This window comes from Mirounga leonina, unplaced genomic scaffold (assembly GCF_011800145.1).
Source record: "Mirounga leonina isolate KUSES-001 unplaced genomic scaffold, KU_Mleo_1.0 Mir_94, whole genome shotgun sequence".
NCBI classification, from domain to species: Eukaryota; Metazoa; Chordata; class Mammalia; order Carnivora; family Phocidae; genus Mirounga; species Mirounga leonina.
Window position 1 is genome coordinate 33,806,533 of NW_023270855.1, and position 27,005 is coordinate 33,833,537.

Consider the following 27,005-nt stretch of genomic DNA (forward strand, 5'->3'; position numbering starts at 1 on the left):
AATTCCACATAAGTTTTATGCTTTAAAACATATTTCTACTGGAAGTCTGATATAGGGTCTATCACTTTACACCTGCCTCTGACTTTGACATTCACATGCATTGTTTTTTTCATCATTATCTTTGTAACTTCCTTTATTGTTCATTCAAAATATTAAATCTATACTTCTGGCATAATCAGAAATGGTATTTAAATGAACGTATTCCAGAATTTAAAATGACTGACAAAAGAACTACACCCTAAAATGATGCACACAGCGCAATCTTTTCATGTGCCAAGAGCGAAACAATCTTGAAAATAAGAAGTCATGGGGCGCCTGGGTGGCTCAGTCGTTAAGCGTCTGCCTTCGGCTCAGGTCATGATTCCAGGTCCTGGGATCGAGCCCCACATCGGGCTCCCCGCTCCGCGGGAGGCCTGCTTCTCCCTCTCCCACTCCCACTGCTGTGTTCCCTCTCTCGCTGTATCTCTCTCTGTCAAAATAAATAAACTCTTTAAAAAAAAAAAAAAAAAAGAAAATAAGAAGTCATACCTTGGAGCCTTTAAATCTTGCCTATTCACTATACCTATGAATCCAATCTTCACCACTTTCCAATCACCCTAATATCGCTCTCTCTCTCTCTGACAAATAAATAAAAAATAAATAAAATCTTAAAAAAAAAAAACGACTGTCTCCTGACTATCTTTCTGAGCTTATGTCTTTTTATGTAGACCTTTATGCACCCAGGACATGTTATTTTCTACCTTAAATCTTTAAGATCTAGTTCAAGTCCCCCTTCCTAAACAAGCCTTCCCTACCTTAATCACATAGAGCACTTAATTCCATTTAGAACTTAATTCTTTCCTAATTGTTTATGGAAGTTAGTTTTGGCTTCCAAATTAAACTCTAACCTCTTTAAAGATTGAAGTAACATCTTAATCCTTCATTATGTCCCACGTTGCCTAATATAGGACATGTGTTCTTTTACATATTCCCTGATGACTGACTAGATTCTCATCATATTACTTATTCAGCTCCTTTCATTTCAAATCTTCAAGTAAGGCAAACCAAGTATGCTACTGATTTTTATTGTTATTAACAGGGAAACTCTACAAACTTGGTAGTATTGGATAATGGATATTAATTATAAGACTATTTGAACTATTTTTTAAAAATATTTATTTATTTGACAGAGAAAGAGAGCAAGAGAGCACAAGCAGGGGGAGCATCAGAGGGAGAGGGAGAAGCAGGCTCCCAGCTGAGCAGGGAGCCCAACATAGGTCTCAATCCCAGGACTCCAGGATTATAACCTAAGCCAAAGGCAGATGCTTAACCAACTGAGCCACCCAGGCACCCCTATTTGAACTATTTTTATACACAACAATTCTGACACTAAATGCATGGTGTCTTCTTCTTCTTTTTTTTTTTAATATTTTATTTATTTGCAAGAGAGAGAATGAGAGACAGAGAGCATGAGAGGGAAGAGAGTCAGAGGGAGAAGCAGACTCCCCGCCGAGCAGGGAGCCCGATGCAGGACTCGATCCCGGGACTCCAGGATCATGACCTGAGCCGAAGGCAGTCGCTTAACCAACTGAGCCACCCAGGCGCCCCTGCATGGTGTCTTCTAATATCACTTCTCTAACTCTCCAATACAAGTTGGATGTTCTTCAATTCCATTCTTACACTATCTACCTGGAATTAATGTCAGATTCCACAAGTTAAGGGCTCAGTGCAACAAGACTGCACCCACTTGAGATGCCAGTCGAAAGTCCCAAGTTGTCACTGATACTTCCAACCAACTAGCTATAAATTCAGAGGATTCCTAATTCACGCCTCACTAAACTCACTAAAATGACTCGAAGAACTCAGGAAAGTGCTTTACTTACTATTACTGGTTTATTACCAGTATTACTGGTTTATTAAATCTATACTTAGGATACAACTCGGGAACAGCCAAATGGAAGAGATGCACAGGGCAAGGTCTGGGGGAAGGCACTTCCATGCCCTCTCCCGGTGAACCACCCTCCCAGCACCTCATATTGTTCACCAAACCCAAAGGTCCCTGCATTTCAATAGTTAAAGAGTTTTTATAGAGCTCAATCTGCAGCCCACACCCCCTTTCCTGGAGATTGTTAAATGGGGCTGAAAGGTCCAATCCTCTGATCACATGGTCTTTCTGGTGACCAGCCCCATCCTGAAGCTACTAGGATCCCCCCAGCCTCCAGTCATCTTATCAGCATACAAAAGACATTCATCACTCCAGAGATTGCAAGAGTTTTAGGAGTAGTACACCAAGAACCTGGGATGAAGACCGAATATTTGTTTTTTTATTATATCACACTATTTCTTTAACACCTTAAAAAGAGTTCCAAGGTTGCAAATAATTTAGTTACTTCAGGAGACTCTAAAGACAGATATTCAAAGGACAAAACTATTTAGCAATGAAAAAGCCCACTTACAGAAAAAAGGCATACAGGTCTTATTGTGCAAACAATAAGATACTAAGAATATTTGTCACTAAGAAGTAGTGACAGGGCGCCTGGGTGGCTCAGTTGGTTAAGCGACTGCCTTCAGCTCGGGTCATGATCCCAGGGTCCTGGGATCGAGTCCCGCATCGGGCTCCCTGCTCTGCGGGGAGCCTGCTTCTCCCTCTCCCACTCCCCCTGCTTGTGTTCCCTCTCTCACTGTCTCTCTCTCTGTCAAATAAATAAATAAATAAAATCTTTAAAAAAAAAAAAAAAAAAGAAGTAGTGACAAATATTAAGCTACAGGTAGTTCAAAAGTGGCTCTGCTAATCTCACCCACATTTGAACGGTTGTTCCGCACGCTTCTACTTCCTACACCCTAATCTGCTTTCACTAAGCTATTACTCCATCTAACATTCTTTTTTTTAGAAGAGCTTTTGTGAGATATAATTGACATGCCACACAATTCACTAATTTAAAGTATACATTTCAGAGTGGTGCAACCATCACCACAATCAATTTTATAACATTTTCATCACCTGAAAAAAAAACCCATACCTATTTACCAGTCACTCCCTCTATTAGTCACGGTTCTTCAGAGAAGCAGGACCAACAGGATGCGTGTATATATACAGAGAGAGATTTATTTTAAGGAATTGGTTCACATGACTGTCAGGTCTGAAATCTACAGGGCAGACCAGCAGGCTAGAGACACAGGCAAGAACTGCTCTTGCAGTCTTGAGTATGATGGTTCTATAAAGACAGAATTCCTTCAGAGGAACCTCAGTTTTTTCTCTTAAGGGCTTCAACTAACTGAATGAGGCCCACCCACATTCTGAAGGGTAATCTGCTTTATTCAATGTCTACTGATTTAAATGTTAATCACATTTTATTTTATTTAAAGATTTTATTTATTTGAGAGAGAGGGGTAGAGACAGAGCACAAACGGGGGGGGGAGGGGAAGAGGGAGAGGGAGAAGCAGACTCCCCACTGAGCAGGGAGCCTGACATGGGGCTTGATGCCAGGACCCTGACATCATGACCTGAGCCAAAGGCAGATGCTTAACCAAATGAGCCACCCAGGCACCCCAATGTTAATCACATTTTTAAAAATACCTTCAGAGCAACATCTAAACTGGCATTTAACCAAAAATTGGCTACTATGGCCTAGCCAAATTGTCATATAAAATTAACCATCACACTCACTGTTACTCCCAAACCCTGGAAACCACTAATCTACTTTCTATGGATTTGCTTATCTTACACATTTCATACAAACAGACAAACAGAATTATACAACATGTGGCCTTTTGTGTCTGGCTTCTTTCACTTAGCATAGTGTTTCCAAGGTTCATCCACGTTGTAGTATGTATAAGTACTTAATTCCTTTTTATTGCTGAATAATATTCCATTATATGGTATACCACAATTTATATTTACCTATTCATCAGTTGATGGTAAATTTGGGTTCTTTCCACTTTTTTTATTATTATGAATAATGCTACTATGAACATTAAAAAATCTAAGTTTTTGTACGGACATATGCTTTCATTTCTCTTGGGTATATATCTAGGAGTAAAACTGCTGGGTTATATAGTAACTCTATACCATTCCTTTTCACCAAGCAAAATGAACCAATTCAGAACTATAAATTTGTCTCTTCTACAAGCATAACTACCATAGCTATACTGGTAACATACAGCATGGTCTTATTTTCTATCCCCTAATTTTTGAAATGTAAGGAATTTTATAACTAGCATCTAATAATATAGTTAGTATTTCAATAAACAATTAAAAAACAAAATATAGTCATTTTTTCTACATTAGATTTTATGTATGGGGGGTCATACATATATTTATATATACACACATTTTACTTAAAACAGAACCTCCAAACATACTAAACTTAGAAAAAAATATCTTTTTTCATATATTATAGTATCTGAACAGTGATACTCCAATATCTTTTCATGTAAAGAGGTGTTTTTATTCAACCTGTAAAATGTTAAAAGATTAATAAATACTGTTTGAGGGCGCCTGGGTGGCTCAGTTGGTTAAGCGACTACCTTCAGCTCAGGTCATGATCCCAGAGTCCTGGGATCGAGTCCTGCATCGGGCTCCCTGCTCAGCAGGGAGTCTGCTTCTCCCTCTGACCCTCCCCCCTCTCATGCTCTCTCTCTATCTCATTCTCTCTCAAATAAATAAATAAAATCTTAAAAAATATATATATAAAAAAATAAATAAATAAATACTGTTTGAGGAACTAATCTTCAATTAAAACTCTAAAATAGGGTCGCCTGGGTGGCTCAGTCGTTAAGCGTCTGCCTCCAGCTCGGGTCATGATCCTGGGGTCCTGGGATCGAGTCCCGCATCGGGCTCCCTGCTCAATGAGGAGCCTGCTTCTCCCTCTCCCATTCCCCTTGCTTGTGTTCCTGCTCTCGCTGTCTCTCTCTCCGTCAAATAAATAAATAAAATCGTCTAAAAAAATTAAAAAAAAAAAACAACTCTAAAATATCTTAGAGTTAATAGACAATAAGGTTTTTATTTCAATGCATTTTTTTTCTTCTGATATACTTTTCACTAACAGGTTGGTGATGAGATTAATAATGACTAAGAGTGTTGAGGTAGCAAAAAATAGTGGCCAAAAGTGTGCATTCTGCAATTAGATGACTGGAATTTGAATCCTGACTCCACCACTATCTATCTTTGTTACCCTAAAATTCCTTCACCTCTCTGAACCTGTCTTCTTATCTGTAAACAGGACAATAACACTATCTACTTCAAAAGTTTGTTGTGAGGATTAAATGAGATAATTTTACAGCAGTCTTGATGCTGGTCAGAACTCAGGGCATATTAACATATTTCAGAGAAGCTTACCACAATTCACTTGATATCATCAGCTAAAAAGTACATTTTAAATTATGACCCAATCACTTATGAAAAAAAGTAACAACAAAAAACTGTTTCTTGGGCGCCTGGGTGGCTCAGTTGGTTAAGCGACTGCATTCGGCTCAGGTCATGATCCTGGAGTCCCGGGATCAAGTCCCGCATCGGGCTACCTGCTCAGCAGGGAGTCTGCTTCTCCCTCTCCCGCTCCCCCCTCTTGTGCTCTTTCTCTCTCTCACTCTCTCTCTCAAATAAATAAATAAAATCTTTAAAAAAAAACAAAAAAACAAAAAAAAAACTGTTTCTTTATCTACATACCCAGTAAGTAAATCCACAGAAAAAGTTTTGGGAAAATTACATACCAAATTAATAACAACAGTTACTTCTGGAATAGGGGAAGAGGAAGAGAGGTATCTGTGTTCAGATCATATATATTCTCTTATTCTCTATATTCCTATTGCTTGAATTTTTGAGAATATATTCCTGCTATTTGTATAAGTAAAAAATAAAAAATAACAGCTTAAAAGTCCATATTGGAAATTCATTTGTTTGACCCACAGCTAGAACAAGTCAGTAGTTATAAATGCAGATAAAAACTATAAGCCTGCAAGTATTGACAAATCCTTAATTCAAATAAATAAGAAAACGTTTCTTATATCTTTAAATTCAAATCTAACCCAAATTGTATTTGACAAAGGATACATTACTAATCACCAAAAACTTCCATGTTTTCAAGTGCCTACATAAACTTTTTAAACTTTTTCATTATATCTATCTGCTATTCTCTTTATTTTTTTTTAAAAAAGATTTTATTTATTCATTCATTTGAGAGAGAGAGAGAGAGAGAGAGTGAGCACACAGGAGGAGGAACAGAGGGGAGGGAGAGGGACAAGCGGACTCGACACCAAGCTCGGAGGTGGACTTGACACCAAGCTCAGAGCCTGATGCAGGGCTCCATCCAGGGCTTGATCTCACGACCTGGAGATCACGACCTGAGACAAACCTGAGCTGAAATCAAGAGCTGGAGGCTTAACCAACTGCGCTGACCAGGTGCCCCACAGCTATTCTCTTTAAAGGATAAAAAATTGGGTGCCTGGGTGGCTCAGTTGGTTAAGCAACTGCCTTCGGCTCAGGTCATGATCCTGGAGTCCCGGGATCGAGTCCCACATCAGGCTCCCTGCTGAGCAGGGAGTCTGCTTCTCCCTCTGACCCCCTTCCCTCTCGTGCTCTCTCTCTCATTCTCTCTCTCTCAAATAAATAAATAAAATCTAAAAAAAAAAAATTCTTTAAAAAAAAAATAAAGGATAAAAAATTTACATGGGAGGCAAGTTTTTCCAAGGCTGTTTCATTCATTTGCATAAACACCCAAATCCGAATCAGTTGCCTGAATGCAAGCCTAAGAAAAAATATATTTATTGCTGGAAATATTAGAGGTATGTTTAAAAAAATGCTAGTTGACTCAGAGAAATAATTAACTCAGGTTCTTGCAGTCTTTGGAAGCCTGTCATATGACAAGCGTTTTAGTTATGCACCTAGAAAATAACAGCTTAGATTATCTTTCAAGAGAGCAAAAGACAGATTTGCATTATAGTAATTGTTCAGTCCATAATAAGATAGCTTAGAATAAATGTCTAATAGTTGGCTTTCATTTCAAGGGGGAAGAAATCTAGATTTTGGTCCCAACTCCCCTTAATAGATGACCTTGTACAAATAACCTCTAAACATCCAACTCCTTTTGGATAAAAGTTATCCAGCCTGGAGGGGGCGGAGCAAGATGGCGGAGGAGTAGGAGACCTGGATTTCGTCTCCTCTCAGGAATTCAGCTGGATAGGGATCAAACCATTCTGAACACCTACAAACTCAACAGGAGATCGAAGAAAAGAATAGCAACAACTCTCTCATCAGAAAAGTGACCACTGGGCGCCTGGGTGGCTCAGTTGGTTAAGCGACTGCCTTCAGCTCGGGTCATGATCCGGGAGTCCTGGGATCGAGTCCCACATCGGGCTCCCTGCTCAGCAGGGAGTCTGCTTCTCCCTCTGACCCTCCCCCCTCTCATGCTCTCTCTATCTCATTCTCTCTCTTAAATAAATAAATAAAATCTTTAAAAAAAAAAAAGAAAAGCGACCACTTTCTGGAAGGTAGGACGTGCGGAGAAGTGAATCCAAGGCGATATCCGGGAGGATAGACAGCGGGGGAGGGGCCTCCGTCGGCCGCTTCTGGCAAGTGATAGAGCCATGGAACACAGAATCGGAACTTTTAGAAGTCTGCTCCACTGAGGAACGTCACTCTGGTGGCTAAGTGGGGGGTGGAACCCTCGTGGGACAGTGTGGTCTCAGGACCCTCGGGGTCACAGAAAGACCGGGGGTGCCTGACTGTGGCAGAGCTCCCAGGTATCAGAGCAGGGAAGCCAGCTGCAGAGACGGAGCCCAGGCACGGGCTCTCAGCTCAGGGTTGTCATAAACCGTGATCCGCGGCACAGTCGGGCCACTGCTCCTCCAGCAGGGACCCAACAAGCGGCAGATCCGGGGAGACTCCCCTTCCTCCCCCGGGAGGAGCAGCATGGGAGCGCACCGCAGGGATCTGCTGGGTTTGGAGACTCCACACGGGGTCGGGTGCCAGAGACAGAAACGGTGGTCACAGGCCAGGTGAGCACGGAGTGCGGCCGGAGACCGGGGAGACGGGAGTGACTGACGGCTCTTCTCTGGGGGCTCACTGAGGAGCGGGGCCGAGTTCTCGGCTCCTCCGAGGCAGAGATTGGGAGGCCGCCATTTTCACTCTCCTCCTCCAAAGCTGTACAGAAAGCTTGCAGGGAACAAAAGCTCCGGAGAGCAAACCCGAGCAGATTACTTAGCACAGACCGGGCAACGGCGGGGCAATTCCGCCTCCGGCAAAGACAAAAACAGGCCCCTCCCCCAGAAGATCAGCAAGAACAGCCAGCCAAGACCAAGTTTACCGATCAATGAGAACGGCAGAACTCCAGTGCTAGGGGAATAATGCACATAGAATTGATGGCTTTTTTACCATGATTCTTTAGTCTTTCAAGGTTAATTTTTTTTTAACTGTCTTTTTTTCTTTTTTTTTTTTTTAATTTTTCTTTTTCCCTTTTTCAACCAACTTCTTATCAATCCCTTTTTTAAAAAACATTTTTATTTTTCATTTTTGGAGTCATATTCTATCCCTTCAGAGTAGTTACCCGTATTTTTGGCATATATATATAAGTTGTTCTCTCTTTAAAATTTTGAGATAGTTTGTTCTAACAGATCAAAATATACCCTAAATCTCTAGTGTATGTTTTTTTTCTACTCCCCTGCCTGATCACATTCTCTCCCTTTTTTTCTTTTTTTTTAAAATCCTCTTTTCTTTTTTCAAACAACTTCTTATCAATTCCTTGTATAAAATTTTTTATAATTTCCATCTTTACAGTCATATTCCATCCCTTCATCATATCAACCCTTATTTTTGTACATATATAAGTTTTTCTTTCTTTAAAATTTTGGGAGGCACTTTCTTCGACCAGACCAAAATACACCCAAAATCTAGTGCGTGGCACTGATCTACATACCAGCCTGATCATATTTGATCACATTCTATTTTTTGTTTTGTTTTGTTCTGTTTTTGTTTGTTTTTATCTTTATCTTTTTCTCTTCTTCTTTTTCTTTTTTCTCTCTTTCCCTTTCTTTTCCCACTGCTTCAGGTCTTTTCTGATTTGTTTAGAGTATATTTTCTGGGGATATTGTTACCCTGCTAGCATTTTGTTCTCTCATTAATCTATTCTCCTCTGCACAAAATGACAAGATGGAAAAAATCACCTCAACAAAAAGAACAAGAGGTAATACCGACTGCCAGGGACCTACTCAATACGGACATTAGTACGATATCAGATCTAGAGTTCAGAATCATCACTTTAAAGATACTAGCTGGGCTTGAAAAAAGCATGGAAGTTATTAGAGAAACCCTTTCTGGAGAAGTAAAAGAACTAAAATCTAACCAAGTTGAAATCAAAAAGGCTATTAATGAGGTGCAATCAAATATGGGGGCGCTAACTGCTAGGATAAATGAGGCAGAAGAGAGAATCAGTGATATAGAAGACCAAATGATGGAAAATAAAGAAGCTGAGAAAAAGAGAGATACACAGCTACTGGATCACGAGGGCAGAATTCGAGAGATAAGCAATACCATAAGACAAAACAACATTAGAATAATTGGGATCCCAGAAGAAGAAGAAAGAGAGAGAGGGGCAGAAGGTATAATGGAGCAAATTATAGCAGAGAACTTCCCTAATTTGGGGAAGGAAACAGGCATCAAAATCCAGCAAGCACAGAGAACCCCTCTCAAAATCAATAAAAATAGGTCAACACCCTGACATCTAATAGTAAAACTTACAAGTCTCAGAGACAAAGAGAAAATCCTGAAAGGAGCTCGGGACAAGAGATATGTAACCTACAAGGGTAGAAACATTAGATTGGCAACAGACCTATCCACAGAGACCTGGCAGGCCAGAAAGGACTGGCAGGATATATTCAGAGCACTAAATGAGAAAAATATGCAGCCAAGAATACTCTATCCAGCTAGGCTGTCATTGAAAATTGAAGGAGAGATAAAAAGCTTCCAGGACAAACAAAAACTAAAGGAATTTGCAAACACGAAACCAGCCCTATAAGAAATCTTGAAAGGGGTCCTCTAAGCAAAGAGAGAGCCTAAAAGCAACATAGACCAGAAAGCAACACAGACAATATACAGTAACAGTCACCTTACAGGAAATACAGTGGCACTAAATTCCTATCTTTCAATAGTTACCCTGAATGTAAATGGGCTAAATGCCCCAATCAAAAGACACAGGCTATCAGATTGGATTAAAAAACAGGACCCATCGATATGCTGTCTGCAAGAGACTCATTTTAGTCCCAAAGACAACCCCAGATTGAAAGTGAGGGGGTGGAAAACCATTTACCATGCTAATGGACACCAAAAGAAAGCTGGGGTGGCAATCCTTATACCAGAGAAATTAGATTTTAAACTAAAGACTGTAATAAGAGATGAGGAAGGACACTATATCCTACTTAAAGGGTCTATCCAACAAGAAGATCTAACAATTGTAGATATCTATGCCCCTAACATGGGAGCAGCCAATTATATAAGGCAATTAATAACAAAAGCAAAGTAACACATTGACAACAATACAATAATAGTGGGGGACTTTAACACCCCCCTCATTGAAATGGACAGATCGTCTAAGCAAAAGAGCAACAAGGAAATAAAGACTTTAAATGACACACTGGACCAAATGGACTTCACAGACCTATTCAGAACATTCCATCCCAAAGTAACGGAATACATATTCTTCTCTAGTGCCCATGGAACATTCTCCAGAATCGATCACATCCTAGGTCATAAATCAGGTCTCAACCGGTACCAAAAGATTGGGATCATTCCCTGCCTATTTTCAGACCACAATGCTTTGAAACTAGAACTCAATCACAAGAGGAAAGTCGGAAAGAACTCAAATACACGGAGGCTAAAGAGCATCCTACTGAAGAATGAATGGGTCAACCAGGAAATTAAAGAAGAATTAAAAAAATTCATGGAAACCAATGAAAATGAAAACACAACTATTCAAAATCTTTGGGATGCAGCAAAGGCAGTCCTAAGAGGAAAGTATATAGCAATACAAGCCTTTCTCAAGAAACAAGAAAGGTCTCAAGTACACAACCTAACCCTACACCTAAAGGAGCTGGAGAAAGAACAGCAAGTAAAGCCTAAACCCAGCAGGAGAAGAGAAATAATAAAGATCAGAGCAGAAATCAATGAAATAGAAACTAAAAGAACAGTAGAACAGATCAATGAAACTAGGAGCTGGTTCTTTGAAAGAATTAACAAGATTGATAAACCCCTGGCCAGACTTATCAAAAAGAAAAGAGAAATGACCCAAATCAACAAAATCATGAATGAAAGAGGAGATCACAACCAACACCAAAGAAATACAAACAATTATAAGAACATATTATGAGCAACTCTATGCCAGCAAATTAGATAACTTGGAAGAAATGGATGCATTCCTAGAGATATATCAACTACCAAAACTGAACCAGGAGGAAATAGAAAACCTGAACAGACCTATAACCACTGAGGAAATTGAAGCAGTCATCAAAAATCTCCCAAAAAACAAAAGCCCAGGGCCAGATGGCTTCCCAGCGGAATTCTACCAAACATTTAAAGAAGAATTAATACCTATTCTTCTGAAACTGTTCCAAAAAATAGAAATGGAAGGAAAACTTCCAAACTCATTTTATGAGGCCAGCATTACCTTGATCCCAAAACCAGACAAAGACCCCATCAAAAAGGAGAATTACAGACCAATATCCCTGATGAACATGGATGCAAATATTCTCACCAAAATACTAGCCAATAGGATCCAACAGTACATTAAAAGGATTATTCACCATGACCAAGTGGGATTTATCCCTGGGCTGCAAGGTTGGTTCAACATCCGCAAATCAATCAACGTGATACAATACATCAACAAAAGAAGGAACAAGAATCATATGATCCTCTCAATAGATGCAGAAAAAGCATTTGACAAAGTACAGCATCCTTTCTTGATCAAAACTCTTCAGAGTATAGGCACAGAGGGTACATACCTCAATATCATAAAAGCCATCTATGAAAAACCTACAGCGAATATCATTCTCAATGGGGAAAACTGAGAGCTTTCCCCGTAAGGTCAGGAACACAGCAGGGATGTCCACTATCACCACTGCTATTCCACATAGTATTGGAAGTCCTAACCACAGCAATCAGACAACAAAAAGAAATAAAAGGCACCCAAATCAGCAAAGAAGAAGTCAAACTCTCACTCTTTGCAGATGATATGATACTTTATGTGGAAAACCCCAAAGACTCCACCCCAAAACTGCTAGAACTCATACAGGAATTCAGTCAAGTGGCAGGATATAAAATCAATGCACAGAAATCAGTGGCATTCCTATACACCAACAACAAGACAGACGAAAGAGAAATTAAGGAGTCAATCCCATTTACAATTGCACCCAAAACCATAAGATACCTAGGAATAAATCTCACCAAAGAGGCAAAGGATCTGTACTCAGAAAACTATAAAATACTCATGAAAGAAATTGAGGAAGACACAAAGAAATGGAAAAACGTGCCATGCTCATGGATTGGAAGAACAAATATTGTGAAGATGTCAATGCTACCTAGAGCAATCTACACATTCAATGCAATCCCCATCAAAATACCATCCACTTTTTTCAAAGAAATGGAACAAATAATCCTAAAATTTGTATGGAACCAGAAAAGACCCCGCATAGCCAGAGGAATGTTGAAAAAGAAAAGCAAAGCTGGCGGCATCACAATTCCGGACTTCCAGCTCTATTACAAAGCTGTCATCATCAAGACAGTATGGTACTAGCACAAAAACAGACACATAGACCAATGGAACAGAATAGAGAGCCCAGAAATGGACCCTCAACTCTATGGTCAACTCGTCTTCGATAAAGCAGGAAAGAATGTCCAATGGAAAAAAGACAGTCTCTTCAACAAATGGTGTTGGGAAAATTGGATAGCCACATGCAGAAGAATGAAACTGGACCATTTCCTTACACCACACACAAAAATAGACTCCAAATGGTTGAAAGACCTCAATGTAAGACAGGAGTCCATCAAAATCCTAAAGGAAAACACAGGCAGCAACCTCTTCAACCTCAGCCGCAGCAACTTCTTCCTAGAAACACTGCCAAAGGCAAGGGAAGCAAGGGCAAAAATGAACTATTGGGACTTCATCAAGATAAAAAGCTTTTGCACCAGCAAAGGAAACAGTCAACAAAACCAAAAGATAGCCGACAGAATGGGAGAAGGTATTTGCAAATGACATATCAGATAAAGGGCTAGTATCCAAAATCTATAAAGAACTCATCAAACTCAACACCCAAAGGACAAAGAATCCAATCAAGAAATGGGCAGAAGACAGGAACAGACATTTTTCCAAAGAAGACATCCAAATGGCCAACAGACACATGAAAAAGTGCTCAATATCGCTCGGCATCAGGGAAATCCAAATCAAAACCTCAATGAGATACCACCTCACACCAGTCAGAATGGCTAAAATTAACAAGTCAGGAAACGACAGATGTTGGCGGGGATGCGGAGAAAGGGGAACCCTCCTACACTGTTGGTGGGAATGCAAGCTGGTGCAGCCACTCTGGAAAACAGTATGGAGGTTCCTCAAAAAGTTGAAAATAGAGCTACCATATGATCCAGCAATTGCACTACTGGGTATTTACCCCTAAGATACAAAAGTAGGGATCCGAAAGGGTACGTGCACCCCGATGTTTATAGCAGCAATGTCCACAATAGCCAAACTGTGGAAAGAGCCAAGATGTCCATTGACAGATGAATCGATAAAGAAGATGTGGTATATATATACAATGGAATATTATGCAGCCATCAAAAGGAATGAAATCTTGCCATTTGCAACGACGTGGATGGAACTGGAGGGTATTATGCTGAGCGAAATAAGTCAAACAGAGAAAGACATGTATCATATGACCTCACTGATATGAGGAATTCTTAATCTCAGGAAACAAACTGAGGGTTGCTGGAGTGGAGGGTGGGGTGGGAGGGATGGGGTGACTGGGTGATGGACACTGGGGTGGGTACGTGCTCTGGTAATCGCTGTGAATTGTGCAAGACTGTTGAATCTCAGATCTGTAGCTCTGAAACAAATAATGCAACATATGTTAATAGAAAAAAAAAAAGAAGGTAGCAGGAGGGGAAGAATGAAGGGGGGGAAATCGGAGGGGTAGATGAACCATGAGAGACGATGGACTCTGAAAAACAAACTGAGGGTTCTAGAGGGGAGGGGGGTGGGAGGTTGGGTTAGCCTGGTGATGGGTATTGAGGAGGGCACGTTCTGCATGGAGCACTGGGTGTTATGCACAAACAATGAATCATGGAACACTACATCTAAAACTAATGATGTAATGTATGGGGATTAAGATAACAATAAAAAAATTAAAAAAAAAAAAAAGGTATCCAGCCTGTAGCTGCTCTACCTACCTCCTAAGCGTGTTATACAGATCAAGTGAAAGAAGAAAGCACTCTGACTATAAAACCCTTAAAATAAAAGTATTATTTTGCATGAGAATGGATATATATGTAATAGCTCAAAATTTATGTCACTAAACACAAGATAATCTATAGTCCCAAAATCCTTAGCAAACTGTCATGCACACTGCAAATTCTCAATAAGTAATGATTTTTACAAAGACTACCTATTGGTAATTGAGTCCATGATCTCAAATTAAGGACTAACTCAAATGACCTTCTGCCCTTTGACCCTCCTCAGGGTTTGCAGAAGTACAGACCACTCCATTGTTCACATTTCACTCATTCAAACATTTATGTAGTGCCTATCCTCTTGTTCTCAAGAGCTCACATCTGGCAGGGCAAGCACATTTGCATTATAGTTATTGCATTATAGTTATTTGTTGTCTGTCCCATAATGAAATTATATACAAAGTTCTATGGGGGTATGAAGGAAGAAGCAATTAATTCTTTAGTCAGTGGGAGTTAGGGAAGGTTTCACATTGAAACTGGGCCTCAAGGGATGAAGGGGAAAGGTCATTCTGGAAGACAAAACAGCAAAAAAGGCACTTGTTCTAGGAACAGAGAGCACTGTCACACAGCTACTGCACAGTTTGGGGCAAAGGAAAAAAAACTAATAGAAGATGGAGCTGGAAAAAAGGGAAATAAGAGACAGATTTTGAAGGGGTTTGTACATCATGTTAAAAATTAATGGGGCAACAACCAAGATCTGGGGGCAGACGTAAACTGTTCATTTACTTATAGTGGCAATGAGAGAAACAGGCACAGGAAGAGTCCTTAGAACATTTCCATAGCTAACAAATGCCATCATTTTTCTTGATTCAAGTAACTGACAACACATCAAGAACCAATCTCACAGTCTTTTCACTTAAAAGTCTAAATGACAGACACTCTCCTCCCTATTTACCAAAGAGAATAGATACTAAGCTCTAACATAAATACCACTTGAGAAAACCAAATAGGAGCCTGAGAAGGCAGAGTAAATTCCACCTACGGAGAAAAGTCAAATATCTAAGCAGGAAAAAAAAAAAAAAGCTTTAAGTATATACACCATCCACATTTTTAACTTGAATAGGTAAAAGATTTCATTAATTTTCCACTATTGTGAAAAGTATGAAATGAAAGTGTGCTTTGGATATACAACCTGGCCTTCTGAACATGTTTACATCAATGTACCTTAAGCATAACATTTGTCAATTATATTACTTTCTCACAAAAACCAGCACCTCTTAATGACATTTTTACTTCTATCAACAAAAAAAATTTGGTAAAACAATACACAAACAAATAAAATCAATAATCTGCTATTGTCCCAAAAGCTGAGGCCAGGATCTTTGCTGTCATGTTTAGATATGGGAAGGAAAAAAAAACTATCTTGACTGACAAATTCTGAAGATTCTTCCTTTGCAATGACTTCCTTGCAATGTGACATATCATTCCTGCTTTCATACCCTTACTTCAGCAATTCTTCCCACCCAAAACTCCTTCCCCTGACTGACTCTATTTACATCTGCCTTATTTTAAAAGTCCTAAGTAAGGTCTAACTTAAATTGTATCCTATCCATGAACCATCCTAAAATCTCCAGTACTTACAGAACCTCTCTTTTTGCTGAAGTCCTAATGAGCAAGTTAATATTCTTATCTTTTTTCACTTTCTGGCATTTAATCATTTTTATTCTCACTGTGAATAGGGTCAATGCCCTGACAATATGACATCAGATCTAAACTGTTAAAAGCCTTGCAGTAGCAGAGTAGTTAAGAGCTTGGGTTCTAGACTCTTAAGAGTCAAAAGTTGGAATACCAACATTCAAATCCCAACTCTACCATTTATTAGCTATGTGAACTCAGGCAAGTTAATCTAATCTAATATCTCTGTGCCTTAATTTCCTCACAGGTTAATATGGGAAAATTAAGCAGCTATCTTAAATAGTTATTTAAGGATTAAGTTAACATGTAAAGCATTCAGAACTGGGTATGGTACATAGCGCACAACAAGTATTAATTAAGCTGTTACCCATTTGTCCTTGCTCCAAGGCCTCCCTACATATTGTTGTTCTATCACTTCTAAATGGTGGTTCTGCTGTGTCAGTCCCCTGCAAAGAACTTTCCCCGGCCTTCCACAGTACATGGGTCCATGCTCTTAGCTTGGTAATCAAGGCACTCACAACTATCTCCTCAGTTTAAGCTACTCAGCATCTGCTTTATACAAAATAAGAAACAGACATATAAGGCAGACACCCTCTCTTCCAGAGTCTGACAACTACTTATAAAAAAGAGATACAAACATAAAAACGTCACACAGAATGGATGTTCACACAAAGATACTCTCCAAAAAACTCCAATCCAACAAAATCAACTTCATCAGTGACTGGAAGATGTCAAACTCATTCAAAATTACCTGCTTTTGTCTGTTTTATTCTACTCTCGTCCACCCAAAACACACAAAAACCACCCAAAAAGACCTTTTCTTAAGGTGTACCTATCCACTTCTATTGTAAAGTCTAATTCAAACACCATCACCCTTGCCATTTAAACTTACTTTATACTATTTCATTTCAATCAACTGTTGTTTTTTTTTTTTAAGATTTTATTTATTTGAGAGAGAGAGTGAGGGACAGCATGAGCTGGGGGAGAGGCAGAAGCAGACTCCCCGCTGAGCAGGGAGCCTGACACAGGGATTGATCCCAAGACCCTGGTATCATGACTGGAGCCAAAGGCAGACACTTAACAGACTGCACCACCCAGGCGCCCTTCTCAGTCAACTGTTATTAAGGTGTATAGTCACCCTCTGTATCCAAAATATAAGCTCCCAGAAAGAATAACAATTTCTAACCAGTTGTTTTCTTCCCTCTCACCACTGTGCCCTCCATTAAAACAGATCATTATAGAACAGGTGCTCAAAAATATGCATTGAATTTAAGTAAAAAAAGTGAAAATGGAAGTAGAATACTACTATCACTTATAACTAATTACTAAGTAAACTATCACTTATAACTAATTACTAAGTAAACTATAGTGAGAGTGGAAATAGACTACTGTATCAACCATTAGACTATCACGTGTCCACAGAGACTTAAATCAAATCAGAAGGAGGCAGTCCACTCACTACTCCTATGTAACCACCATATGGGTAGATTTGCTTGTTCAGTGGTACCTTGGTCAAAAGAAGGATTAATAACCATTCTATTATATGCCATCTAATTTGAAGAGCTTGACTTCCAAAGAGAAGTGAAGTATGATACACAGGGTCAGCATCCAAGCAGGGCAATAACGGACTGCTACACCCCTGAGTAGATGATTTGGGAAAACGTATTAAATTCCACTCTATGGCAAACCTGTCACCCTCCAAACTGCAGGTTTTCAGTACCATAACACACTCCACAAACTTAGCATTAAAAAGTGTCACCTAGGGGCGCCTGCGTGGCTCAGTCGTTAAGTGTCTGCCTTCGGCTCAGATCATGATCCCAGGGTTCTGGGATCAAGCCCCGCATCGGCCTCCTTGCTTGCCAGGAAGCCTGCTTCTCCCTCTCCCACTCTCCCTGCTTGTGTTCCTGCTCTTGCTGTCTCTCTCTCTGTCAAATAAATTAAAAAATCTTAAAAAAAAGTGTCACCTAGATTTCCACGTGCCTATGTTTTGCAGATTTTCTACAATGAGTATGTATTACTTGAATAATCAGAAAGTTTCAAGTGTTTATTACTTTTTCCAGCTTTTAATGGGTCTCCTATTAATGGCCAGTGCAGAATGCAAAAATCACAAGGTAAAAGTCAACCAAAGGGTATATATTACTCCAATTCTCCACTGCCCAGGGAAAGTGCCAATTTGAACAAAGTTTTCAACTTCATATGTTTCCATTTAAAAGATTACTTCTACATATGCCATCACATGAAAGAAAAAACTATTCTCATTACCTTCCTAGGACTCCACAGCACTACAGAAATTGCAAAGAGCTGCCTAGATGGTTCGCTCTTCCCCACACCTCAAACACCCTCCTCCCTAAGGACTAAGCCCTTAATAAGGGCCACAAACAGGGTGCTAAGTAATTTACATGATTATCTCAATCCTCAAAACAATAGTAGGTACCACTATTATCCCCAAAAAACTAAAGCTTAGAGATGAGATGTTTGAAAAATAAAAGCTTGCCTGAGGTGATGCTTATAGGAAGGGATTATATTATTGTATAAAGGAATTTGCTGGGAATATATATTAGGCTCAATGACTTGTCACGAGACAATTGTAGCAGAAATCCTCAAACTGGAAATTTCACACATAGAAAACAATAAGTGATATTTGGTCAAACTGTGGGTTTTCTTTGGAATTGTGCCTCAGGATACCTGGCACATAATAGGTGCTCAATAAAAACCTGTCTGTTCAAACCTAAATTTTAAATAATTTTATTCCTAAAACAATTTGATCACGTGGCAAAATCTGACAGGTGATTTGTTTTTACCAGATTAGGTTGTGCAATAATCAATAATTATATCTATACCTACATAATGGCCTCAAATCCTGTTTTTAGCTAAAGCAGGAAAAAAAGTGAAAATGGTAGAAATAAGCTGTGTATCTTTTAAAGATAAGTTTTTCTAATTACAAATTCCATTCAAAATTTTAACACGTCATCTCAATTCATACAATACTCACTATGGATCTACCCTTAGCCATCTCAAAATAACCTACTGTGGGGGTTTTAGTATAGCCATGAAAAGCACTGCTCATGTAATCACTATTTTTTAAATAAGTAGAAGAAAAAAATCTGAGTCTCCTTTGAGTAGTGTACCAAAGTAAAGCAGGTGCGTTTGCAGATTACGTACTTTAAGCAAACCTGTTATTTGATTAATTGGACCTTAGCTTAGATAAAAAGATCAAAGCTGGTTGAGTTAAGGCACTAGCAGTTAACTGATGTTTGAATTCGATAGCTGGAAAGATGAGTTCTATGAATATTCACTTTAAATGATTATGGGTAATCTATGAAGTCTTTCAGACACCCAAACTTTAGTTTCTAGGGAGAAAAAAAGGGTCTGTTCCATAGGTAAATGAACATCTGGTGTTACACAGAAAAATTAACATATTTTTCAGTTCTTATCCTACACACAGAGTAGGGCATAGGTATTATGCAAGTGCAATCTTTTCCTCCTTTCTTTGAAAAATGATTTCTGTAATAATTCCTTAATTCTGTAGCAACAGAAGTATTGCTTTCTCTCTTTTTTCTGAGGCTCAGGTTTCTTCCATTTCAAAATACTACTATTGAAAACTTAAATTCTTCTTTTAAAAAAAGACTTAGTCATTTAACTCAGGAAGAGGGAGCGAAAAGTCATGAGGTGAAGCCCAAGGTATTCCTATTAGTCTTACATAACTTACTCTAAGTTGGAACTGATTCAGTATCTCAATGAAAACCTGAGGTAAAAGCACAAAAATGAGTTCTTCAGTATATTCTCCACACACATAAGGTTTTAAAAATTGAAAGGGTCTTAATTTTTTTCTTGTATATTTAAAATATAAGCACCCACATGTATAGTAAATTAGGGTGCCAACTTAAAAATGCAAAAGGGTCACACTTAAAATAAAGGGCATTAAATTCATCCTATCACATCTAGGTAATGCAATATTTGATAGAATTGGATATAATTTCAGAAAGTAAATTAATTTCCTAACACTGATTTTTAAATATCACCTCTGTAAGTATGCATTAAGTATTTTTAATAAGTTCTTGGAGGGAACATCAAAAAGTGATTTTCAAAAGCAATACATATATGTTCACCCAACTTGCAAACAAAACTCTGAAAACGTAAAGTTACAGTAGTTCATGCTTAATGAAATTGGCTTTGAAAATTGCAAATTACGCCTTCATGGGTAAATATGTATCAAATCTTTCAAAACTGTAAATTTACACAAACAACTGTCCTTACTAGAAAGACCCTGATCTGAACTCAACTAAAAGCTGTGTTAACTGCATCTCACCACTGAGACACCTGAGCCCCAGTGTAATACTCGCCACAGATTCCCAGCATTGCTTTGGGAACTGCTGCTTGCTTATTCAAGCACTGAACGGCAAATTCACCTTTCTAAAAAGACTGGAAGCAAGAAGCCAAGTTTCACTATCTAGTTTTCCCGAAATGAATTAGGGTTTGGGATTTCACTGGGAATGACCACATTATCAAGATGCCATCGCCCTCCCGAGGCATTTAATTACAATACCTTCTCTGTTTTCCATTCAACCACCTCAACTTAATCTCCAATAGAACCAGACACACAAAAAGTTGGTCCATGGCCTTGCTGAAAGTCTCCTCTGGGTGCAAACGCTGGGATCCTGCATACATTATGCAAAAAGAGCAAAGGGAAACGAAAAGTAAAGATTGTTAGATAACGTAGTGACATTACCTTGCCCGTCTTGTGATCAAACCAGACAAGAGCATGGTTCCTTGACAGCACTTTGCAATCAAAGGTAGCATTATTCTGCGCTGGTCGACAGCGGGCCACGGAGCGGCCGATTTTAATGGGCTCGTCCAGGTAGACATGGCGCTCCTGAAATGGGTGCGAGTTCGGGCGGCAAGTGAAGATGGCCAAGGCTGACGGCATCGAGGACAGACTGGGGGTGTCTCTCCTACCAAGGTACAAAGAGGAGTTCCACCGGATCCGGACTGCCCCTCACAAGCCTATCCCCCTATCCCCCCCAAAATTTTAAATTAAAACAAACTGCGCATTGTCTAAGCATAACCAGTGAACATCAACAACTCTTCACTTGAGTGGGAAGACAAGCCAGCGCAAGCCCCATCACCTCCTTTAAAACCCAGCAGCGCCCGGATCGCACAAAGTCCCCAACGGGCAGCTTTCAGTCCATCTTCTTCCCTGGGAAGAAAAGGCTCAAACATCGGCCAGCTTCGGCCAAGAAAACTCCTGGAAGACAGTTTGGGGACTGGAGGTATCCAAGCAGATGAGTCACACACCAATTCTTGTGTTTTGTTTGGGATCGCGGCCGCTTTTCCCCCTCGGTGGCGGAAATGTTGCGGCACTGCAGCATGAAGGAAGGGTCGGTTCCGTGCGGCCAGGAAGGTCCCCTCGGGCCGAAGGAAGGTGTAGCCGAGCACCTCTGGGCAGCCACCGCCCCTCTTCGAGGGCCTCGGGGAGTGCAACGGCAGAGGCGAGGGGGGCGGCAGGAGGGTCTAGACCGCCAGCGGGACAGTCTGCATCGCTCCTGCTGCGCGGAGGCCGCCCGGAAGGTGGCACGAGGTCCCTGGCACGAGCCGAGGCGGCGGTAGCTGGGGTCCTTGGCGCGAGGAGCGGGGACAGACAGAGGCGCGGGCAGCGGCCGAGTCGGGACTCCCGGGCACCTGGCGGGCGTCCCCGCGCCCAGGGCAGAGATCTGGCTCGGCAGGCCGGTGCGGACCGAGCGAGGCACAACCCCGGGGAGGCTCAGGGGTCTCGGCCCGCAGGAAGTTGGTCCCTGAACGCCTGGGCTCCTGGCTGCTGCTCAGCACACCGGCCGCCTTCTTTCAGGGTCGCCCCCGCGAGGGTCGCATCTCAGGGACGGCAGCCACAGCTCCCAGCGGACGAGGAGGTGGGGGAGGGAGGCTGGCCCGGAGATTAGGGGAGAGGCCTGGAGGCCCCGGGCTGGGTCCGCCGCAGCCTCCACCACTCGCGGCCGGTGGGACACGCTCAGGCTGTGCCCGACAAGGCAGGAAACTTTCCGACCTGGTGGGGAAAACATGAAAACAAACGGCCGTCAGGCGCCGGTGCCCGCCCGCCTTAGCCCGCACCCCCTTCAACCCGCCCCCCGCCAGTCTCCGCGACTGGCCACGACCTCGGCCAACCTCTCCGCGGACGAGCTGCGGGGATTTAGAGCCGGGACACCACGACGGGTCCAGCCTCCCTCGCCGCTGCCGCCGCCTCACCTTACCTTGCCAGCGCCGGCCGCCATAGTGACTCTGACTGAAACCTACCCGGTGCACCGCCACGGGAACGCGCACCCTTCAAGGGCCCTCCTACCCCCTCTCCCGCGCCGTAGTCCGGGGTCGTCACGTGTTAGACGCCGTGGAGGCCATGATGGTTAAGGGCATAAAGAGGGCAAGCTAATTTTTCACGGGCTCCAGACGCCATGTTAGTTAAGGGCTGGAAGCTTCAAACCATAGGACAACCTTTACGACCATTTTGGTTAAGGGCAAGAGAAAATTTGACCTGTTGAAGGTTTTCCAAACAAAACATGCCAACTTCCTACGTTACCATCTTGGTAAGAAGACACCAACTTTTACTAAATTTTATTCACTATACTTCTCATTGAAAATACCAATGAACGAAGAGAACAGACCCATCCGAAGGAGATGTTCATTTGCAGTCATCTTAACTGTGGGCAACACAGTCCCCTACCGCCGCCTTAGGTGTGAACAACCAAATTCCCACAAGTCTCAGGATTTGTGCATCAAAAATGAGATCCATCCTCCCCCTGCTACTTCTGTGAATCCTGTCCAGAGAAAAACTCTTAGTCCCCGCATTCCATTTCGAATGACCCTCTCATGGGACCTATCACGTCCCCCCAGGACTCCAATGCAGATTCTACCCCGGAAAGAGTGTGAGTTCAGAAAGTTTAAAATCACGTGGCTTCCAGAGAGAGGTCAAACAATTTTCAATATGAAAAAAAAGGGGGTATTGTCCCCACTCATAATATTATGGTGGTCGAGGAGTCATTAGCCTATAGAAGGAACGAATACAAAATCTAAACGAAAATTTCAAGAAAAGATGGTGGGAAGGAGTTTTATTCATTTAGAACCAATGATGGCTTCATTCTTCAAATTCCTTTGACAACAGGCTCTACCACTGTGTGAACTTGGGCTTTTCTAAAACTTTTCTAAACCCTTTCAAGCCTCCTTTTATCATCTATAATTTGGAGATAATACATAACTCACTTATTGTGGGAATTCTTTCAATACTTACATATAGGGTTTTGGCCCTGTCCTACCTGTCCTAAATTCTGTGCTGGGCCCCGGGGACACATAGGTGAACAAAACCTCCATCCCTGCCCTCTGAAAGCAATACCTCGGTATTGTGGGATAGGGATGGGGGCGGGGAACAAACATAGACACAGATCATTTCACTGTGATGTAATGAGGGCTAAGATGGAAGCAAGCACTGAGTACTAAAGATGTCAGGGACAGCCTTCTAGGGGAGGTAACTAACTGAACTTAAGGAAGGGAGGTAGGAAAACCACAATAAATGACGTATTTGCTGAATGGCTTCTTAAATTTCCAGGAAGAGAGAATAGCAAGAAAGGAACAAAGCTATTTGAAACGGTGGACCAATATGCCTGGCACATAATAGTGACAATAAATATTTGATGCAGGAATGAAAATTACATACTCTTACTCATTATTACAGGATAAAGTAGAAATGGCACAAAGTGAGTCTGGAGGGAAGAATATGCATTAGATTATAAAGACTTTGTATATTTGTGTATTTTTCTAGGACTCTTCACTAACTCAACAAATATGTATTTAACTACTACTGTGTTCCAGATACTTTATTCTGGAAAAAAAAATAATAAAGATATGTTGAAAAGTTTTAATATAAGAGGATGAAAAGTTTTCATTTCTGGTCACTTTTAGGCTTATGTGGAATAAAGTAATACAGGTCCCTCCACAAATCCTTAATGAGTTGTGTGAATGAATTCATAAGTTATTTGTGCATACTTTCATTTGTTCATTCTATCAATATTTAATTGACTGCAAACTGGAAAACAGCTACTTTGAAAAGCCCTGCAACAGTGAAAATAACCCTGACTCCCTCAAGCTGCTCACAATTTAGGTGATGACATAGTAAGGTAGTTGTTGTTGTGAGTATATCAAGAGTGATGGGAACATGGCAGAGTAGTTTATTTGTTAAATTTTAATTCCAGTACAGTTAACCTACAGTGTTATATTAGTTTTAGGTGTACAATATAGTGATCAACAATTCTATACATTACTCAGTGCTCATCAAGATAAGTGTATTCTTAATCCCCTTCACTATTGCACCCATCCCCCTTTGGTAACCATCAGTTTGTTCTCTATATTTAAGAGTCTGTTTTTTAGTTTTTTTACTTTATTTGTTTTATTAAATTCCACATATGAGCGAAGTCATATGGTATTTGTCTTTCTCTGACTGACTTATTTTGCTCAGCATTATACTCTCTAGATTCATCCATGTTGTTGCAAATGGCAAGATTGCATTCTTTTTATGGCTGAATAATATTCCACTGTGTGTGTATATGCATATATATATATATACACATACATATATCACTTCTTTATCCATTCATCAGTCGATGGACACTTTGGCTGCTTCCATAATTTGGCTAGTGCAAATAATGCAGCAATAAACATAGGGATGCTTATATCCCTTTGAATTAGTGTTTTCGTATTCTTTGGGTAAATACTATTGGTATTTACCCAGTAGTAGGATTACTGGATTGTAGGGTAATTCTATTTTATTTTTTTGAGGAATATCAATTCTGTTTTCCACAGTGGCTGTACCAGTTTGCATTCCTATCAATAGTGTACGAGGGATCCTTTTTCTCCTCATCCTCACCAACGCTTGTTTCTTGTGTTTTTTATTTTAGCCATTTTGACAAGTATGAGGTGATATTTCATTGTGGTTTCGATTTGCATTTCCTTGATGATGAGTGATGTTGAGCATCTTTTCATGTCTGTTGGCCATCTGTATGTCTTCTTTGTAAAAATGTCTGTTCATGTCTTCTGCCCAGTTTTTAATTGGATTATTTCATTTTTGGTGTTGAGTTATATAAATTCTTTATATATTTTAAATACTAATCTTTTATCAGATAGGTCATTTGCAAATATCTTCTCTCATTCAGTGGGTTGTCTTTTAGTTTTGTTGATTGCTTCCTTTGTTGTGCAGAAGCTTTTTATTTTGATGTGGTCCCAATAGTTTATGTTTGCTTTTGTCTCCCTTGCCTCGGGAGACATATCTAGAGAAATGTTGCTGCGGCTGATGTTGGAGAAATTATTGCCTATTCTTCTAGGATTTTTACGGGTTCAGGTCTCACATTTAGGTCCTTAATCCATTTTTGAGGGGTTTTTTTTTTGTTATGGTGTAAGAGAGTGGTCCAATTTCATTCTTTTGCATGTGGCTGTCTAGTTTTCCAAACAGCATTTGTTGAAGAGACTGTCTTTTTCCCATTGCATATTCTTGCCTCCTTTGTCAAAGATTAATTGACCATGTAACAGTGTGGAATAGTTTAAACTGAGACCTGAAAAATGAGTAGGAGTAGGGCAGCTACTCTGGTAGTAGCGGGATAATGAAATTTTAGGCCAAGAAAACATCATAAACAAAGACCCAGAAACTTGAGAGAACAGGACTTTACAGAAATTACATGTGGGCCTATATTACTGAAGCATAAGGGGCGGGAATTGGTCAAGAAGAGGCGCAGAGAAGTGGGTTTCAATTGTTGAAGGACCTGAGGGCAAATAAAGGACTTCACAACATTTTCATCTTTCTCCTAAGTTAAAGTAGAGTAATGAAAATCAAGGTTTCAGAATCAGACCTTGCATTACCATTTACCAGCACTGTAAACCATAATTTTTTTAGCTTCTCTAAGTCTTTGAAAAAAGTAGATAATACCTCACAGAGTTTTGGGATGCCTGGGTGGCTCAGTCGGTTAAGCGTCTGCCTTCGGCTCCAGTCATAATCCTAGGGTCTTGGGATCTAGTGCTCAGCGGGGAACCTGCTTCTCCCTCTGCCGCTCCCCCTGCTTGTGCTTTCTCTCTCTCTCTCTCTAATAAATAAAAATTTTTTTAAAAGATCATGACCCAAGCCGAAGGCAGACACTTAACCAACTGAGCCACCCAGGCATCCCTAAATAAAATCTTTAAAAAACAAACAAACAAACCTCACAGAGTTTTGTTAGGATTAAGTAAGATAATGCAAGACAAAGTGCCATCCTTCCATGATGCCTAGAAATAGTTATTTTAAATCAATGTTATTTTTTAATTCTTACTACTAGTAAGAATTCCCCCAGCCTTCCACATACAGTAAGGAGCAAGTTGTATTATCCTAATTCATAGATGGAGAAACATGTTCATAAATGTAGAAATAAAAAGTATCTCCTTAAGTTCTACTACAGTATCTCTTAAAATTAATGTTAAACAAAAAGAATACGGTTTTTTTTCTGTGAGAAAAGCTGGGATTGCTGTAACCTGGAAGGGTAAAGAATCCTACCAAGCTATGCAGGGCACTAGAAATGCCAAAACGACATTGAAGACATTCTTCACCCACTGGTATTCGGCAGGCACAGAAAAGTCTTAAATTAAGAAATCTCATACATGAGATATTTTGAATTCTAAGCCATGTGGGTGTTCCTCTCTCTGATTCTGTACCCATACAATATTTTAATTAAATAAAAAATAGGTCATGTTTTGGGGTGCCTGGCTGGCTCAGTCAGTAGAGCATGCTACCCATGACCTCAGGGTTGTGAGTTCAAGCCCCATGTTGGGCATGGAGCCTACATTAAAAAAAAAAAAATATATATATATATGTGTGTGTGTGTGTGTGTGTGTGTGTGTGTGTGTATAA

At 40.4% G+C, this 27,005-nt stretch overlaps 2 protein-coding genes across 34 annotated transcripts in view; both read right to left on the reverse strand.

The window, feature by feature from the left end:
- Positions 1 to 21,087, reverse strand: part of SLMAP (sarcolemma associated protein) — a 162,204-nt gene extending 141,117 nt beyond the window's left edge. For all 33 annotated transcript variants that reach the window (XM_034998041.1, XM_034998042.1, XM_034998032.1 and 30 more), the window contains exon 1: positions 20,826 to 21,087. In XM_034998041.1, the coding sequence (XP_034853932.1) occupies positions 20,826 to 21,023 (198 nt within the window). In that variant the 5' untranslated portion in view covers positions 21,024 to 21,087. The remainder of the gene's footprint in view (positions 1 to 20,825) is intronic.
- Positions 21,088 to 21,249: 162 nt separating this feature from the next.
- LOC118005504 lies at positions 21,250 to 22,362 on the reverse strand. The gene is made up of 2 exons (XM_034997426.1): positions 22,347 to 22,362; positions 21,250 to 21,911 (listed from the first exon to the last, which is right to left on the reverse strand). Exons 1-2 carry the CDS (start codon positions 22,360 to 22,362, stop codon positions 21,277 to 21,279), a joined length of 651 nt encoding a protein of 216 aa, XP_034853317.1. The 3' UTR covers positions 21,250 to 21,276.
- Between the last annotated feature and the right edge of the window lie 4,643 nt (positions 22,363 to 27,005).